We start from the raw sequence: 18,915 nt of genomic DNA on the forward strand, positions 1-18,915 counted from the left end.
TTAGTGATAGGATATTTGATAGTTAAGGTGATAGACAGGAGATTCTGTGGCTGCAAACAGAAATCCAGGTTGGTGAGTGACCTCTAGAGTGCCAGAGTCCAGGATGTTTTAGAGCACGTGCAGATGTTCTCAAGGGGGAGTGTGAGCAGCCAGAGATCATTGTGCACATGGGCACAAATGACTTGGGTAGAAGTAAGGATGAGGTCCTGTGGAGTGACTATAGATAGCTAGGAACAAAGTTACAAACCTCATCAGTGATAATCTCCAGATTACTTCCAGTGCTATATGCTACTGAGGGTAAAAACAGAAGGATTTGGCAGATGAATGTGTGGCTAAAGAATTGTGCAAGGGGAAGGGATTCAGATTTTTAGATTACTGGGATCTTTTCTTGGGCAGAGGTGACTTGTTCAAGAGAGACAGGTTGCATCGGAACTGAAGGGAGACCGATATCTTGGCAGCCAGGTTTTCTAGTGCTACAATGGAGGGTTTAAACTAGATTGGCAGTGGGGTAGTATCCTCAACAGCATGAAGGAAAGTGTAAAGCTGGAAGGAGATACAGTAATCAGAAATAGTAAAGTAAAGAGACAAATCAGGCTGGAACACTACAGGGAGCAAGCAATGCCTGGATTAAATTGCATCTATTTCAGTGCAAGAGGGCTGACAGGTAAGGCTGATGAATAGGTACAGGGCGTGGATAGGTACATGGGATTGGGATATTATAGCCATTACAGAAACATGGCTAAGGGAGGGACAGGACTGGCAACTTAGGGTACAGATGCTTTAGGCAGGACAGAGGTGTTGCAAAGAGTGGAGGGTGTGTTGAATTTTTGATTAAGTCAAATATCACAGCAGCAACCAGAAATGAAACAGCTGAAGTATGATCCAATGAGGCTTGGTGGGTGGAGCTAAGAAATAAGCAGGGAATGGCGACATTATTGGGGTTGTACTATACTCAATGAGAATTAGAGGAGCAAATACGCAGGGAGATTGGGGGAGACTTGCAGAAGCAATAAGGTTGTTATAGTAGGGGATTTTAATTTTCCTAACATAGATGGGACTGCCATAGCGTAAAGGGCTTAGATAGGGTGGAATTTGTTAAGTGCATTCAGGAAAGTTTCCTCAAGCAGTATATAGAGGGTCCAACTTGGGAAGGGGCAAAACTTGACCTGCTGTTGGGAAATAGGACAGGACAGGTGATGGAGGTGACAGTGAGGGAGTACTTCGGGACCAGTGATCATAGTTCTATTAATTTTAAAATAGCAATGGAGAGGGACAAAACTGCTCCACAAGTTCTAAATTAGGACAATTTTGATGGAATCAAAGTTTGTGAGAAGATTTGCACTCGGTGCTTGTTGTTGTGGTTCTGTTTGCCGAGCTGGGAATTTGTGGACATTTATAGACATAGTGGACCACTGCAGCGGACAGCTGGAACTGACAACCGGAAGCGGCAGATTCAAACCACTACAAATGCCGGAGGAAAGATCAGAGAAGCACTTCACAGGAGGCTCCCAAGCACTGAGGATGTCACCTAGACAGGGGCCGAAACGCCTGCAACACAAATTTGATGGAATCAGACAGGATCTTGCAGGGGCTGATTGCATAGTTTGTTTGCAAGCAAAGCGACCTCTGGCAAGTGGAAGGTCATAAAAAGTGAAATAACTAGATTTCAAAATCTCTATGTTCCTGTGAGGGTGAAAAGCAAGATTAGCAGGAATAGGGAACTGTGAATGACAAGAGATATTGAGGTTTTGACCAGAGAAAAGGAGGTATGGCTCAGGCAGTTTGGATCAAGGGAATCCCTGGAGGTATATAGGGGATACAGGAGTTTACTGAAGAAGGAAACCAGGAACGCAAAAAGCAGGGGTGGGGGGTGGGCATGAGATAGCCTCCGCTGAGAAGATTAGGGTGAATCCAAAGAGGTTCTTTAAGTGTATTAAAGGAAAAATAATAGCACCCGTTAAGGACCAAAGTGGACTTGTATATATAGAACTGCAGGGAACCCGAGGGGCAACTTCTTTATACAGAGGGTGGTATGCACATAGAATGAGTTGTCAGTGGATGTGGTTGAGGCTGGAACTTAACAATATTTAAAAGACATTTGGACAAATGCATGGGTAGGAAAGGTTTAGAAGATATGAGCCAAGTGGAGGGAAATGGGGTTAGCGTGGATGGATATTTTGGTTGTCATGGACGATTTTGGGGCAAAGGTCCGTCTCCATGCTATAAGAGTCTACGACTCTGTGATAGGCTTTCCTGATTGTCAGAACATCTAAGACTAGCGGCAGTTCAGAAGGCTACTCATGTTTGTTCAGTAGAATGGGAAAATCTCTTTAATGTTTCTTTTCTCCAGAAAAGAGCAAACTCAGGAGTAATGGCAAAGAAGCAGTAACCTTCAGTGGACCTTTCTTCCTCACTCTTAACAATTTCTCCTTTGAATCCTCCCACTTCCTCCAGACCAAAGGGGTAGCCATGGGCCCAGCTATGCCTGTCTCTTTGTTGGTTATGTAGAACAGTTGATCTTCCGTAATTACACCGGCACCACTCCCCGCCTCTTCCTCCGCTACATTGATGACTTCATTGGCGCCACCTCGTGCTCCCGCGAGGAGGTTGAGCAATTCATCAACTTCACCAACACATTCCACCCTGACCTTAAATTTACCTGGACCATCTCTGACACCTCCCTCCCCTTCCTGGACCTCTCCATCTCCATTAATGACGACTGACTTGACACTGACATTTTTTACAAACCCACCGACTCCCACAGCTACCTGGATTACACCTCTTCCCACCCTACCTCTTGCAAAAATGCCATCCCGTATTCCCAATTCCTCCGCCTCCACCGTATCTGCTCCCAGGAGGACCAGTTCCACCACAGAACACACCAGATGGCCTCCTTCTTTAGAGACCACAATTTCCCTTCCCACGTGCTTAAAGATGCCCTCCAACACATCTCGTCCACATCTCGCACCTCTGCCCTCAGACCACACCCCTCCAACCGTAACAAGGACAGAACGCCCCTGGTGCTCACCTTCCACCCTACAAACCTTCGCATAAACCAAATCATCCGCCGACATTTCCGCCACCTCCAAAAAGACCCCACCATCAGGGATATATTTCCCTCCCCACCCCTTTCCGCCTTCCGCAAAGACCGTGCCCTCCATGACTACCTGGTCAGGTCCATGCCCCCCTATGACCCACCCTCCCAGACTGACACTTTCCCCTGCCACCGCAGAAACTGTAAAACCTGTGCCCACATCTCCTCCCTCACCTCTATCCAAGGCCCTAAAGGACCCTTCCAGATCCATCAAAGTTTTACTTGCACATCCACTAATATAATTTATTGTATCCGTTGCTCCCGATGTGGTCTCCTCTACATTGGGGAGACTGGGCGCCTCCTAGCAGAGCGCTTTAGGGAACATCTCCGAGACACCCGCACCAATCAACCACTCCTCCCCATGGCCCAACATTTCAACTCCCCCTCCCACTCTGCTGAGGACATGCAGGTCCTGGGCCTCCTTCACCACTGGTCCCTCACCACCAGACGCCTGGAGGAAGAACGCCTCATCTTCCGCCTCGGAACACTTCAACCCCAGGGCATCAATGTGGACTTCAACAGCTTCCTCATTTCCCTTTCCCCCACCTCATCCTAGTTTCAAACTTCCAGCTCAGCACTGTCCCCATGACTTGTCCTACCTGCCTATCTCCTTTTCCACCTATCCACTCCACCCTCTCCTCCCTGATCTATCACCTTCATCTCCTCCCCCATTCACCCATTGTACTCTATGCTACTCTCTCCCCACCCCCACCCTCCCCTAGCTTATCTCTCCATGCTTCCGGCTCGCTGCCTTTATTCCTGATGAAGGGCTTATGCCCAAAACTTCGATTTCGCTACTCGTTGGATGCTGCCTGAACTGCTGTGCTCTTCCAGCACCACTAATCCAGAATCTGGTTTCCAGCATCTGCAGTCATTGTTTTTACCTCTTTCTCTCTCCATCCTACCTGCCAGTTTTAGCCCTGTCTACTGACTGTCTTTGCAAGCAGAGTGATCAGAAGTAACTTAGCAGTTGCTGACACCATAAGAACAGTCATAAATCATCAAACAATACATTTAAATCGTCTTGATACTGAATCCGAAGAAAGCCTCAAAGTCGGCATGAAACTGCCCAAGTTATTAGTTGATATGACCCATGATTCAAAAAAAGACTGCTTCAACCCTGTAATTACGTGTGTTGTGAGAATCTGACTGCATGCATGTGGAATCTGGAACATTTTTCACTATTTTTAATAGACTGGATTACATACAATAAAGACTTCTCCTTTTTAATTTAAAACTTACAAGGAAACCTGTCTGTTTCATTTACAAACCGTAAGCATTCACCGAATTTGCAAAGCTAGCCTTTTTGTTGCAGTAAATTAGAGTGACAAAAGGAAGTCATTTCATCTTCTTCACCTGATCATAACAGTGTAAAACAGTTGCTACTAGTGTGTTCAGTCATCTTTTAAGGGAACAATGTTCATTTTCCATGACACAGCTATTGAAAATAATGATTATATCTGTAAAGCTGAATTCTGACTGACTAATATTCGATAATATCACCACCATTCTTCAAAATATCAAATTATTGGTTAATGATAATTCTATGATTACTGGGGCATTCAAGATTTCATGAAAGGAATTTAGATGTAGATGTTTTTAATTCATTCATGGTTAAAAGTGCCATGGATAAGGGCAGCATTTATTGCCCATCCCTAATTACCTTTGAGGAGATATTAGTGAACTAATGTTTTAGACTGCTACAATCCATGTGATGTAACTGCATCCACTTTGCTATGGGAAGGAATTGCAGGAAACACAGAGGTCATAATGTGCATTGATCGAGCAACAACAGCTTGTCTGGTGCCAAACACACCTTATTATCAGCATGTTCTTCCTAAAATTTAAAAGTATGTGTTCTTAGAAAGAGTGCTAAATGAATCCTCAGATGTAGGTGGGCAAGGGGATAGTGGTCATCCAACATCATGAGTAGCCATCCCATGGCTATTTATCAAAGAGTTCTGACAGAAATAGAAAAGCTGAAAAAGCTCAGCAGGTCCGGCAGCATTTGTGGAGAGAAATCAGAGTTAACATTTCAGGTCAAGTGTTCCTTCCTTAGAACTGATGGTAGCTGGAAAAATGTTGGTTTATATGCAATAGAGGGTGGAGGAAGGGCTAAGGTGTAAACAATAGGTAGAGACAGAGGCCAAAGTGAGAGAAGAGTAGCTGGGCAGACAAAGGAGTGGATAATGTTCTGGCTAAGAGGGTAACCAGCTAATAATGGGAACAGTTAGTGGCTAGCAAAGGGCTATGCGTAATAGACTATGTGATGACAAAACCTGATATGTGTGGGTTGGGGTAAGGACATGGGAGAGGTCAAGCCCTAAACTTATCAAACTCTATATTGATTCTGGAAGGCTGCAGGGTCCCCGAGCAAAACTGAGGCATTATTCTTCCATCTTACACTGAGCTTTGCTGGAGCACTGCAGCAAGCCTGAGACAGAGATATTGGCCAGGGAGCAGGATGGTGTGTTGAAATGGCATGTAACTGAAGGTTGAGGGTCTTTATTGTGGGCAGAATGCAAGTGTTCTGCAAAGAGATCACCCAATATACACTTTGTTTCCCCAATGTAGAGGAGACCACATTGTGAGCAGTGAATGCATGAGACTAAATTGTGTGAAGTGCAGGTAAAGTGCTGCTTCATCTGGGTGGTGTGTTTGGGCCTTTGGATACTGAGGAGGGAGGAAGTAAACAGACAGGTGTTAGACCTTCTGCGGTCGCAAGGGGAAGCTGCTTGTTGGGGGGGGGGGGGGGGGGGGGGTGCCGGTGATGTTGCTGTTGGGAGTGAAGGAACAGTGAGCCATGGAGGGAACAGTCCTTGTGGAAGGCAGACAACGGTCTCTCTCCTCAGTACAGATCCCAAACATACCTTCCAGGTGTAATTAGGAATAGTCAGCATGGCTTAGTGTGTGGGAGATCATGCCTCACACATTTGATAGAGTTCTTTGATGATGTGACCAGGAAGATTGATAAAGGCAGGGTGGTAGATATAAAGTCTATATGGATATCAGTAAGACCTTTGATGAAGTTCTACATCGTAGGCTACTCTGGAAGGTTAGATCGCATGGAATCCAGGGCAAGTTGGCAAATTGGATACACAATTGGCTTGATGGTAGGAAACAGAGGGTAATAGTGGAAAGATGATTGTGGGACTGAAGTCCTGTGACTAGTAGAGTGCATCAGGAGTCGGTGCTGAGTCCAGTGCTGCTTGTAATCTATATCATTGATTTGGATGAGAATGTACAAGCATGATTAATAAGTTTGAAAATGGCACTAGAATAGGCAGTATAGTGAGGAAGGTTATCTGAAATTGCAGCAGGACCTTGATCAGCTGAGGAAGTTGGCTGAGAAATGGCAAAAGGAGGTGAATATAGACATGTGTGAGATCTTGCATTTTGGAAAGTCAAATCAAGGCAGGAGTTTCATGTTGAATGGTAGGGCCTTAAGGAGTGTAGGGGAACAGAGGGACCTTGGAGTTCAGGTGCATGGTTCTCTGAAAGTGGATTTGAGGTAAACAGGGCAGTGAAGAAAGCTTTTGGCACACTGCCCTTTACCATTCAGGGCATTGAGTATAGAAGTTGGGGAGTTATGTTGCAGTTGTATAGGACATTGATGGGGCTGCACTTGGTGTATTCCATTCAGTTTTGGTCACCTTGCTGGAGGAAGAATATTATTAAACTTGAAACAGTGCAGAAGAAATTTACAAGGATGTTGCCAATGGTCTGAGTTTAGGGAGAAGTTGGACAAACTAGGACTTTTCTTTAGAGCGTAGGAGACTGAGGGTGGGATCTTATAGAGATGTATAATATCATGAGAGGTATGGATAGGATGAATGCACTCAGTCTTGTTCCTAGCATTGAGGAATCAAAGACTAGAGGTCATCACTTTAAGGTTAGAGGGAAAAAAATAGAAGGGAACCTGAGGGGCAACTTTTTTACACAGAAGGTGATACGCAATTGGAATGAACTGCCAATGGAAGTGGTTGAGGCGGGTACATTAACAACATTTAAAAGACATTTGTGCAAACACATAGATAGGAGGAAGTGAGGACTGCAGATGCTGGAGATCAGAGCTTAAAGATGTGTTGCTGGAAAAGCGCAGCAGGTCAGGCAGCATCAAAGGAACAGGAGAATCAACGTTTCGAGCATAAGCCCTTCTTCAGGAATGAGGTGTGCCAAGCAGGCTAAGATAAAAGGTAGGTAGGAGGGACTTGGGGGAGGGACATTGGGAATACAATAGGTGGAAGGAGGTTAAGGTGAGGGTGATAGGCCAGAGAGGGAGTGGGCGCGGAAAGGTTGGGAAGAAGATTGCAGGTCAAGAGGGACTAATACTCGAAAAAGTGAAATCAAACAGAAACTTCGGGCTGATGTCAATTAATCACTTATGTAAAAAAGTATTCCTTGAGGTCAACTTGAACTTGCCTTTAATGCAATTTTAATCTAAAGCTCCTTATCCAGCAATGACTTGATATCATGTGCTCTGCTTAAAATGTTCTGTTCTCCTTGTATCGTTTGAAACATTGAAAGGTCATTTCTCATTCATCCACTTTTCAAGGCTGAGAAGCACACATAAGTCAGTTTTCTGAGCTAACTTCTAGCAGGATGCTGACAAGGTCAATTTGTTTATCCATGATACTTTCCATTAAAATTAACAGAAAGGTGACTTAGAAAGGGGGTAAAGTTGAGCAATCAATCCAATCCTAAGTGGGGCACTGCAGCTGCTGCCTCTATATCGGTAGCAGCCTTTATGTGGACAGTCAACAAATCATTTTCAACATTCAGATGGCTTATTCAGTGATGTCTGCTGGTCATGTGGCTCTCAACTGGATTTTTATAAATGGTGTCATGAATTTGGAGGAAATATCACTTTTCCTTCTGTCTTAACCCTTATGGTTACTTTCCTGGAATGACAAAATCTGCAGTGTTACCCTGTCTCAGTGTGAGTTCATCATGACCACTCGTGGGGAATCTAGTAAACATCTGCACGAACCTCTTCATTTGGTTGCACAGTTGGCTGTGCATTGATGGGGGAATAACCGCAACCTTAACACTCCCACTAGCATGCAGTAACACGTGGATCCTACTTTTTATCACTTTGCCCACAGGCCTCAGTCCAGTCAAAAAGGACAGCCTTCATTTCGGGGATTATAAAACCCTTTTCGGAAGTCAATCTGCCATTCTTACTTGGTCTGGCCTACGTGATGCCAAACCCACAGAAATATAGTAGATTCTAACTGTGCTCTGAACTGCACTTGCAAGGCACACAGCAATTAGGAATGGCAACAGATGCTGACATTGCCAGTTATGTCATTTGCACTAAAGAATATAAAAAGAAATTGTGACTTTTATGACTGCAGGCGTTTATCACAGTAATTAAGACCTTTTGGGAACATGATGAGGTGTTTTTAATTTGATACATTTGAAGTTTATATGGCAAGCCCTGTTTTCCTATGATTCTGGAAAGTGACCAGTGAAACAGAAATGAAACTGAGCTACAGCGCATGTGGCATTAAACATCACCACCCTCAGTTATTTTGCCACGGGTGATTTCCAGTGCATAATCAATAGTCTTGCAGTCTTTTGCACATAAACAGTAATGGAGGTCATGAAAATAAATCAAGGACACTTAGACTCATCTCCAGCTGCACTGCCATAGCACGAAGGTGACAATCATAACATCTCCAGTGCAACCCACTGTTTTACAAATCATGACCACTCGTGATATTCCCCCATCAATGCACAGCCGACTGTGCAACTAAATGAAGAGGTTCATGCAGATGTGTACTAGATTCCCAACGAGTGGTAATGATGAATTCACACTGAGACAGGGTAACACTACAGATTTTGTCATTCCAGGAAAGTAACCATAAGGGCTAAGACAGAAGGGAAAGTGATATTTCCTCCAAATTCATGACACCATTTATAAAAATCCAGTTGAGAGCCACATGACCAGCAGACATCACTGAATAAGCCATCTGAATGTTGAAAATGATTCAGGTCTTTGGAAAGATCTGAAGCCATCCTTCAGTATTCCCTCATGGGGGTGCTAAAATACCAAGGTTGTGCTGCATCCTGCATGTCAATGCACAGCAAGAAAAATACATGGGGAGGAAGATGAAGATATTCTGTTCATTCAGAACTGCTCTGAAGAAGGGTCACTAGGCCCGAAATATTAATTCTGATTTGTTTCAACAGATGCTGCCAGACTTGCTGAGTTTTTCCAGAAATTTCTGCTATTGCATTGCTGTCTGAGATACTCTAATTGACATGACATCAATTACTTGCAGACTCACAAGAAATCATAAAACCTTCATCCTGTTGCAAACCAGTACCAATTATTGAATACTTATTGACCGCACCCACCACCAATCCCAGCAAATGGTCCTGCAAGTACACATTCACCCTTACTGTATCTGATCAAAGGGTTCCATCACTTATTAATAAACTTCATTAAAAAATGAAACAAGGCTTGGTAGGAGTAAATAAACAAATTTTATTTGATGTGATTAAGACAGCACTTCTGTCAAACTTTAATGTGCATTGTAATGGTGTGCAGAGCAGTAAATTTTCAAATGTCTGCTAAATTCCTTGAAGATGAGAAACCAGTCCATTATCAGGAACCATATTTCAAAAGCCAACCATCATTACGTAGTTGAAAGTGCACTGAAAGTTATAATAAGTTTGTTAATGTTTATTTTAATCAGGTGAAAAGACATTCACTAGGAGAAAGTGAGGACAACAGATGTTGGGGATCAGAGTCAAAAAAGCACGATGCTGGAAAACCACAGCCTGTCAGGCAGCATTTGAGGTGTAGGAAAGTCAATGTTTAGAGCATAAACTCCTGACGAAGAGCTTACGTTCAAAATGTTGACCCTCCTGCTCCTCGGATGCTACCTGACCGGCTTTTCCAGCGCCACATATTTTGAAAAGACATTGAGCATTGTTCAGTAAAGCTATAATTTGAATACAATAGCAACAATATTATGGATTATGAGACACAATTAACTAAATGAAGATACTGTTCCTCCTAGGGTTGAGAATTCCTGTAATCTCTGGCGTGATTCTGCAGGTAGTCCCTTATTTTATCCAGGAACGCATCATTGTAAATAATCCAGTGTGGTATTTTGCCATTAACATAGGCCTAAAATGCAGAAATCCAAATTAATAGTGATCTGAACCATGAAATGTAATTTACTGATATGTTCTTGAAATGATTACGGAAAACATTCCATCAACATCCCGAGAGCAAATAATTACCATTATCTCATGTGACAGACAGCCGTGGCTTTGGTCTCCAAGAAATGTGCAATCCAATGAGTTTCTTACAAATTCTTTTGCTGATTTTGCGAGAATTCCAGGTTTAACTTGTGACATGGCAGAAGCAACAGCATAGGGCATTAAACACTGTAAATAAGTTTTAGAAAATCAGTTCAATGCTGAATATGATAGGAAAATAATTTTTAAAAATTGTGCCCAAAATCATGTAAATTTGCACAGAATCCAAAAACAGTGAGGGATAGATATTGATTCTCTTCACGAAACAAGAATGTAAGGAATAATCTCTGCACTTGAATGGTTAGACCCAAAGCATACTTAATACTTGGCCCCAGATACCTAAAGGACTTCTTGACTGAAAAATGCCTCTGAAAAGCAGGCCATTATATTGTAACTAGCGATCTTGATCCTTTAGAACGTAGAACATAGAACATTACAGCGCAATACAGACCCTTCGGCCCTCAATGCTGCACTGACCTGTGGAACCAATGTGAATCCCATCTAACCTACACTATTCCATTTTCATCCATATGTTTATCCAATGACCATTTAATTGCCCGTAAAGTTGGCGAGTCTACGACAGTTGCAGGCAGTGCATTCCACATCCTTACTATTCTCTGAGTAAAGAAACTACTTCTGACATCTGTCCTATATCTATCACTCCTCAATTTAAAGCTATGACCCCTCATGCTAGCCATCATCAGAGGAAAAAAAATCTCACTGTCTAACGCTCTGATTATCTTATACGTCTCAATTAGGTCACCTCTCAACCTTCTTCTCACTAACGAAAACAGCCTCAAGTCCATTAGTCTTTCCTGCCAAGACTTTCCCTCCATACCAGGTAACAGGCGGCACGGTGGCACAGTGGTTAGCACTGCTGTCTCACAGCGCCAGCGACCCGGGTTCAATTCCCACCTCAGGCGACTGACTGTGTGGAGTTTGCACGTTCTCCCCGTGTCTGCGTGGGTTTCCTCCGGGTGCTCCGGTTTCCTCCCACAGTCCAAAGATGTGCGGGTCAGGTGAATTGGCCATGCTAAATTGCCCATAGTGTTAGGTAAGGGGTAAATGTAGGGGTATGGGTGGGTTGCGCTTCGGCGGGTCGGTGTGGACTTGTTGGGCCGAAGGGCCTGTTTCCACACTGTAAGTAATCTAATCTAATCTAAATTGTTCTGAACTGGTGTGGACATACCAGAGTTTTAAACAGCTGCGCATGATCTCGTAGCTTCGAAAATCAATCCCTCTATCAAGAAAAGATAACACACTGTATGCCTTCTTAACAACCCTATCAACCTGGGTGGCAACTTTTACGGATCTATGTACATGGACACCGAGATCTCTCTGCTCATCTACACTACCAAGAATCTTACCATTTGTCTAGTACTCTGCATTCCTGTTGCTCCTTGCAAAGTGAATCACCTCACACTTTTCTGCATTAAACTCCATTTGCCACTTTTCAGCCCAGCTCTGCAGCTTATCTATGTCCCTCTATAACCCACTATCCACAACTCTGCGGACCTTAGTATCATCTGCAAATTTACTAATCCTTCTACACCCTCATCTAGGTCATTTATGAAAATGGCGAACACCAGTTTCCCCAAAACAGATCCTTGATGTACACCACGAGTAACGGAACACCAGGATGAACATTTCCTATCAACCACCACACTATTCTTTCAGCTAGCCAATTTCTGCTCCAAATTGCTAAATCACCCTCAATCCTTTGCCTCCATATTTTGTACAATAGCCTAACATGGTGCATCTTATCAAATGCATTACTGAAATCCATGTACACCGCATGAACCACTTTACCCTCATCCACCTGTTTGGTCACCTTCTCAAAGAACTCAATAAGATTTGTGAGGCATGATCTATCCTTCAAAAAACTCTGTTGACTATTCCTAATCAACTTATTCCTCTTCAGATGATTATAAATCCTATCTCTTTTAACCTTTTCCAACACTTTACCCACAACTGAAGTAAACCTTACTGGTCTATAATTTCCAGGGTTGTCTCTATTCCCCTTCTTGAACAAGGGGACAACATTTGCTATACTCCAGTCTTCTGGCACTGTTCCTGTAGACAATCATGACATAAAGATCAAAGCCAAAGGCCCTGGCTTCCCAGAGAATCCTAGGATAAATCCTATCTGGCCCAGGGGACTTCTCTATTTTCAGACTTACCAGAATTGCTAACACCTCCTTTTTGTGAACCTTAATCCCATCTAGACCAGTAGCCTGTATCTCAGTATTGCCTCGACAACATTGTCTTTTTCCAGGGTTAATACTGATGAAAAATGTTCATTTAGCGCTTCCCCATCTCCTTGGGCTCCACACACAACTTCCCACTATTGTCCTTGATTGGCCCTAATCTTTCTTTCATCATTCTTTTATTCCTGATATACCTATAGAAAGCCTAAGAGTTTTCTTTGATCCTATCTGCCAACGACTTCTCATGTCTTCTCCTGGCTCTTCTTAGTTCTCGCTTTAGGTCTTTTTCAGGCTAATTTCTAACTCTCAAGCGCCCTAACGTTTCATCCTACATAAACCTTCTTCTTCCTCTTAACAAGAGATTCAACTTCTTTAGTAAACCACGGCTCCCTCATCCAACCATTTCCTCCCTGTCTGACATGTACATACTTATCAAGGACATGTTCCTTGAATAAGCTCCACTTTTCAATTGTGTGCACCCCCTGCAGTTTCTTTTCCTATTCTATGCATCCTAAATGTTGCCTAATTGCATCATAATTGTCTTTCCCACAGCAATAACTCCTGCCCTGCGTTATATACCTATCCCTTAAAATCATTAAAGCAAACATAACCGAATTGTGGTCACTATCACCAAAGTGCTCATCTAACTCCAAATTCAATACCTAGCCAGGATCATTACCCAATATTAAATCCAATGTGGCCTGACCCCTTGTTGGCTTGTCTACATACTGTGTCAGGAAACATTGGACAAAAACTGACCCATCTAAAGTACTTCAGGTCAATATTTGGAAAATTAAAATCCCCCATACAACTATCCTATACTCTTGCTGCTATCCAGAGTTATCTTTGCTATCCTTTCCTGTACATCTCTGGAATTATTTGGAGGCCTATAGAAAACTCCCAAAAGGGTGACCTCTCCTTTCCTGTTTCTAACCTCATTCCATATTACCTCAGTAGATGAGTCTTCAAACATTCTTTCTGCCATTATAATACTGTCCTTGCCTAACAATGCCACATCTCCCCTTCTTTTACCACCTTCTCTGTTTTTACCGAAACATCTAAATCCCTGAATCTGCAATGACCACTCCTGTCCCTGCTCTATGCCTGTCTCTGAAATGGCCACAACATTTAGACCTTTGTGAAGGAATCAGAAGGAAACCAGGAGACAAGGGAAAATCAGGTGTGTGAGGGTACTGGTGGCATGAGGGAAAGCAGCAGTGGGGCATCAGCATCACAAAAATATAGAATCAACACAACAGCTAATGGGAAGGAGTAGTTAAGGAAGTGGCACTAGAAACAGTAGGTGTACCAATGGTCATCTTCCAAAATTCTCTATACTGTGGACCAGTTCTACAGATTGGAGTATAGCTAATGTAACTCCACTATTTAAAAAGGGAGGCATGGAGAAAACAACAAATTGTAGACTCATTAGCTTGATATCAAGAGCGACAAAAATGTTACATTCCATTATAAAAGATGGCACAGTAAACAACTTGGAAGAGTGACAAAATCAGATAGAGACAGTGTGGACTCATGAAGAGGAAGTCATGCTTGACAAATGTGCTGAAATTGTTTCAGCATGTGACAAATAGAATGGTCAGTGGATGTCATTTACATGGACTTTTGGAAGGCTCTCAATAATTTCCTACATAAGGGACTAACTTGCAAAATTAAAGTGCATGGGACTACAGATCATGGACTGAAATGGATCGAGAACTAGTTGGCAGGCAGGAAAGAAAGAGTTGAAATAAATGAGCCTTTTTCCAAGCAGCAGGCAGTGACTAGAGGGGTACTTCAGAGGTTAGTGCTTGGACCCTAGCTATTCAAAATATATAATACTGACGTAGATGAGGAAACTATGTGTCATATTTCTAAGTTTGCAGATGACATAAAGCTGAGTGCGAAGGCATGCAGTGAAGAGGATGCAGGAAGCTTCAATGAAATTTGGACAGGTTAAGCAAATGGAGAAATACATGGCAGATGCAGTATAATGTGAATAAATATGAGGTTATCCACTCCAGGAGCAAAAACACAAAGGCAGATCATTATCTGAATGGCGATAGATTGGGAATCAGGGAGGCGCAACAAGACCTCAGTGTCCTTGTACACCCTTTGCTGAAAATAAGCTTGCAAATGCAGCAGTACATATGATATATGTTGGCCTTCATTTCAAAGGTATTTAGCACAACAGCAGGGATGTCTTACTACAAACGTACAGTGCATTGCTGAAACCACACCAGGAGTATTGGATGTAATTTTGATCTCCTTATTTGAGGAAGGGTGTTCTGATTACAGAAGCAGTTCAAAGACGTTTATCCAGTCTGACTCCTGGGATGGCAGCACTGACATCAGAGAGAGGCTTAATCAGCTGGGATATATTTACTTGAGCTTTGAAGAGTGAAGGGTAATGTCATAGAAACCTATAAAACTCTAACAGCATTTGAGAGAGCAGATGCAGGAAAGTTGTTCTCATTGATTGAGGAGTCCGGAACCAGGGGTCCCAGTATAACAATAACAGGTAAACCTTTTAGGACAGAGATGAAGAGGAATTTCTTTACCCAAAGAGTTATGAACCTATGGAATTCTTTGCAACAGGAAACTGTTGAGGTCAAAATATTGAGACACAAACAATGCTGCACATTACTAAGGAGTGTCCTAAGTGACAAACTAATCACCTTAAACTCAGCAAATAAGGCAATTGCTTGGTTGTAATGTCTTCCAGCTAGCTGCAAAGCCTTACAAATTATTCGTTTTCCTTTAATTGTGGCCATCTCAAAGGAAAACTGCTCTGTGATCAACGACTATACATTCAAGTGATAAGGCCTAACCCCCAGAATATATCTCTTAGTCGATCTTTTCCTATTTAAGATGCTCATTAAAACCTACCTCATGAACCAAGCTTTAGGTCAAATATCCGCATGTCTCTTCATATGGCTTTGTGTTAAATGTTATTTGATAATGCTCCTATGAAGGAGCATTTTGTTATGTTTATTGTGCAAATATAATTTGTTGCTGCACTTCTGATCCAAAATAAATAATTTCACGATGAAACTACGAAGTATGAAGTAGAGATACTTCAGAAAACATTTTTAGTATTATTGACATACAAGACAGAATTGAAAGCAATAAGACAAGGTTTGCATACAATCAGTAGCATTTAAATCACGTAGTAGAATAATTGACAAAATTCACAAAGAACAGATTTCTTTTTTAGTTTCTTTATCTTTGTTTCTGAATGAAAATTGCTGCACAGAATTTTAAATGGAAAATGTTTAAACACAAACAACTGAAATCTTAGACAAAATATGACATTAAATGATAAAGAAAATTGTTTCATTCTTGACCTTTTACCAGTATTATATTTTTTCAGCTCTAAAACCACCAAAACAATAAATAATTTTAGTCTATATCCTTGAAGATTTGAGAATTCCAGTCCAAATAAGTCTGCTCTTAGAGTACATTGAAAAAAACATAATGTGGAGTGTAGCCAGTTGTACAGGATAACAGCCATGCCATAACTTTATACATTTGATTATTCAGCAGGACCTCAGCTAGGGATGTTTTCAAAGTTTGTAAGATGTCTGCATGGAATTGTTCTACATTGTACCACTTTGTATACTCTGCTCTAAATGATGGTTAGAATATTCTTACTGCAACAGAGCCACATTGATCTACATGAATCAGTAGGGCTTGTCATTAGCAATAATAATTAGAAATATTATACCTCAGATGTACTTTATCAAAAACAAATAAAATGGACAGCAAATTGGTCTTTCAAAAAAACACAACTGAACAACTTAGGTTCCAAGTATCTACTGTTTCCAGAAACGGTATAACATTCAATACAGATAGAGTCATAAAGTCATAGAGATGTACAGCACAGAAATAGACCCTTTGGTCCAACCTGTCCATGCCGACCAGATATCCCAACCCAATCTAGTCCCACCTGCCAGCACCCGGTCCATATCTCTCCAAACCCTTCCTATTCATATACCCATCCAGACACCTTTTAAATGTTGCAATTGTGCGAGACTCCACCACTTCCTCTGACAGCTCATTCCATACACATACCACCTCCTGCATGAAAAAGTTGTCCCTCAGGTCTCTTTTATATCTTTTCCCTCTCAGCTATGTCCTCTAGCTCTTGACTCCCCCACCTCAGGGAAAAGACTTTGTCTACTTGTCCTATTCATGCCCCTCATGATTTTATAAACATCTCTAACCTCACCCCTCAGCCTCCGACACTCCAGGGAAAATAGCCCCAGCCTATTCAACCTCTCCCTATAGCTCAAATCCTTCAACCCTGGCAACATACTTGTAAATCTTTGCTGAATCCTTTCAAGTTTCACAACATCTTTCCGATAGGAAGGAGACCAGAACTGCACGCAATATTCCAACAGTGGCCTAGCCAATGTACTGCACAACTGCAACATGACATCCCAACTCCTGTACTCAATACTCTGACTGATAAAAGAAAGCATACCAAACGCCTTCTTCACTATCCTATCTACCTGTAACTCCACTTTCAAGGAGCTATGAACCGGCACTCCAAGGTCTCTTCGTTCAGCAAACAGTTATGTGGCAGTTTAATATGACTGGAGCAGAAATACTGTTCAGAAACATAAAGGAAGACTTTCCTTGAGGGTTTCCCAATTAATTACTTTAACTTCAGCAGAAGAACCACAGGAAACCCTCAAAAAGCATGTTGTCAAGAATCCAATGGTGAGAAATGTTCCAAAAATAATCATTTCATTAGCGAATACACTTTGATGAGGTCTCCTTAAAACTTTCAATAAGGAATTGATAAAGGTGACCCAGGCAAATAAATCTTTGCTGTAAATAGTTCAAATATGAAGAGATGAAACTTTAAAATTAGCCAGCTAGGAAAACGAAGTGAGAAAGTACATTTTCTCCCAAAGACAAGTGGGTCAAAGTTACCAGAAAAACTATGAAAAATCCAGTGCAAATGATTTAAGAGAAAGTTAGATGCATTTCTAAACAGCAGGGTTGAAAGAATGTAGACGGGAAGAGTTTCACCATGAAAAAGAGACAAGCTTGTTAGGTTGGAGTACCTTTTTTTTAAAAGCTGTTGTGCTCTGAATCAGCATGTGGGGAATGTTTATACCAATAAACCATGTTTATTCATCCATAGCATCCATCATTCATCTTGAGGGATGGCACGTGGCTAGCACTGCTGCCTCACAGCGCGAGAGACCTGGGTTCAATTCCAGCCTCAAGCAACTGTCTGCGTGGAGTTTGCACATTCTCCCCGTATTTGCGTGGGTTTCCTCCGGGTGCTCCGGTTTCCTCCCACAGTCCAAAGATGTGCAGGTCAGGTGAATTGGCCATGATAAATTACCTGTACTGTTAGGTGAAGGGGTAAATGTAGGAGAATGGGTCTGGGTAGGTTGCTCTTCGGAGGGTCGGTATGGGCTTGTTAGGCTGAAAGGCCTGTTTCCACACTGTAAGTAATCTAATCTAATAGTACACAGTGATTCAGATAATTAGCCTTAATTTACATAATGCTAGAGAGAAAGAGATGCAGTTATACATCCAGAGGGCAGCACTCTGCATCAAGCAGAGGGCAATGGGGGCAGCCTCCCCAGACAACTACAGCTGATGCAGTTAGTGAACCTGATCACAGGTATCATTCTGGCCGAAACACCCTCTATCTAGCCAACAGAGTAACTGACCCCACATATCATGAAACATGAACTGAATTTTAAGTCTAGCTATATATTTTACTGGAATGCACAGCTCTATGCTTTATTTATAAGTTTTACAATTCTGCTTTCAAATGTTTACCATAAAATTTATTTAAATAATGCTCTGCAAAACTAAAATGCCAAATATTACTTTTACAGTAGGAATGCAGCAAAAATGTATTGCTTATGTTCCATGTTCTTCCATTTCCCATAAGCATGCTCACAAAGATTATCCACCTTTACCTGTATGATGATTCCCTTTGAGCCGTATTCTGCTTGACATCCTCTGGAGAATCTTTCCATAAAGATCTAGCAAATAATTTAATAAGAATAGAGTTGATACACCTTTGAACTATGCAGAATAGAGCAAATGACCAATTGAGGGCCTTTTCCTGCTTCCACTGGTTAAGGTGAGAATGGGCCTCTCACATGTGGAAGACAACCAGGTCCAATGGCCTTCTGGTGGGTCAGGGGGAAGGCCACCTTGTCTGACAATGTTGGTTCACAAGGATCTCCCAGTAACTAACTGTCCCTTGTATCCTGAAGATCTCATTTATCTGATTGTGAGAGAAAATATAACCATTGCCCCTGATGTTCAATGGTCCCTTATCATTGCTGAATCCCCCACTATCAA

The 18,915-nt window shown here is 42.2% G+C and overlaps 1 protein-coding gene across 1 annotated transcript in view; it reads right to left on the bottom strand.

Annotated features, from left to right (window-relative positions):
- Window positions 1-10,121: 10,121 nt before the first annotated feature.
- hsd17b3 (hydroxysteroid (17-beta) dehydrogenase 3) overlaps window positions 10,122-18,915 on the bottom strand; it is a 92,759-nt gene continuing 83,965 nt past the window's right edge. The window contains exons 9-11 of the mRNA XM_060841583.1: window positions 18,525-18,590; window positions 10,352-10,498; window positions 10,122-10,235 (exon numbers count right to left, since the gene is read on the bottom strand). Of these exons, the coding sequence (XP_060697566.1) occupies window positions 10,122-10,235; window positions 10,352-10,498; window positions 18,525-18,590 (327 nt within the window). The remainder of the gene's footprint in view (window positions 10,236-10,351; window positions 10,499-18,524; window positions 18,591-18,915) is intronic.

Source organism: Hemiscyllium ocellatum, chromosome 2 (genome assembly GCF_020745735.1).
Source record: "Hemiscyllium ocellatum isolate sHemOce1 chromosome 2, sHemOce1.pat.X.cur, whole genome shotgun sequence".
NCBI classification, from domain to species: Eukaryota; Metazoa; Chordata; class Chondrichthyes; order Orectolobiformes; family Hemiscylliidae; genus Hemiscyllium; species Hemiscyllium ocellatum.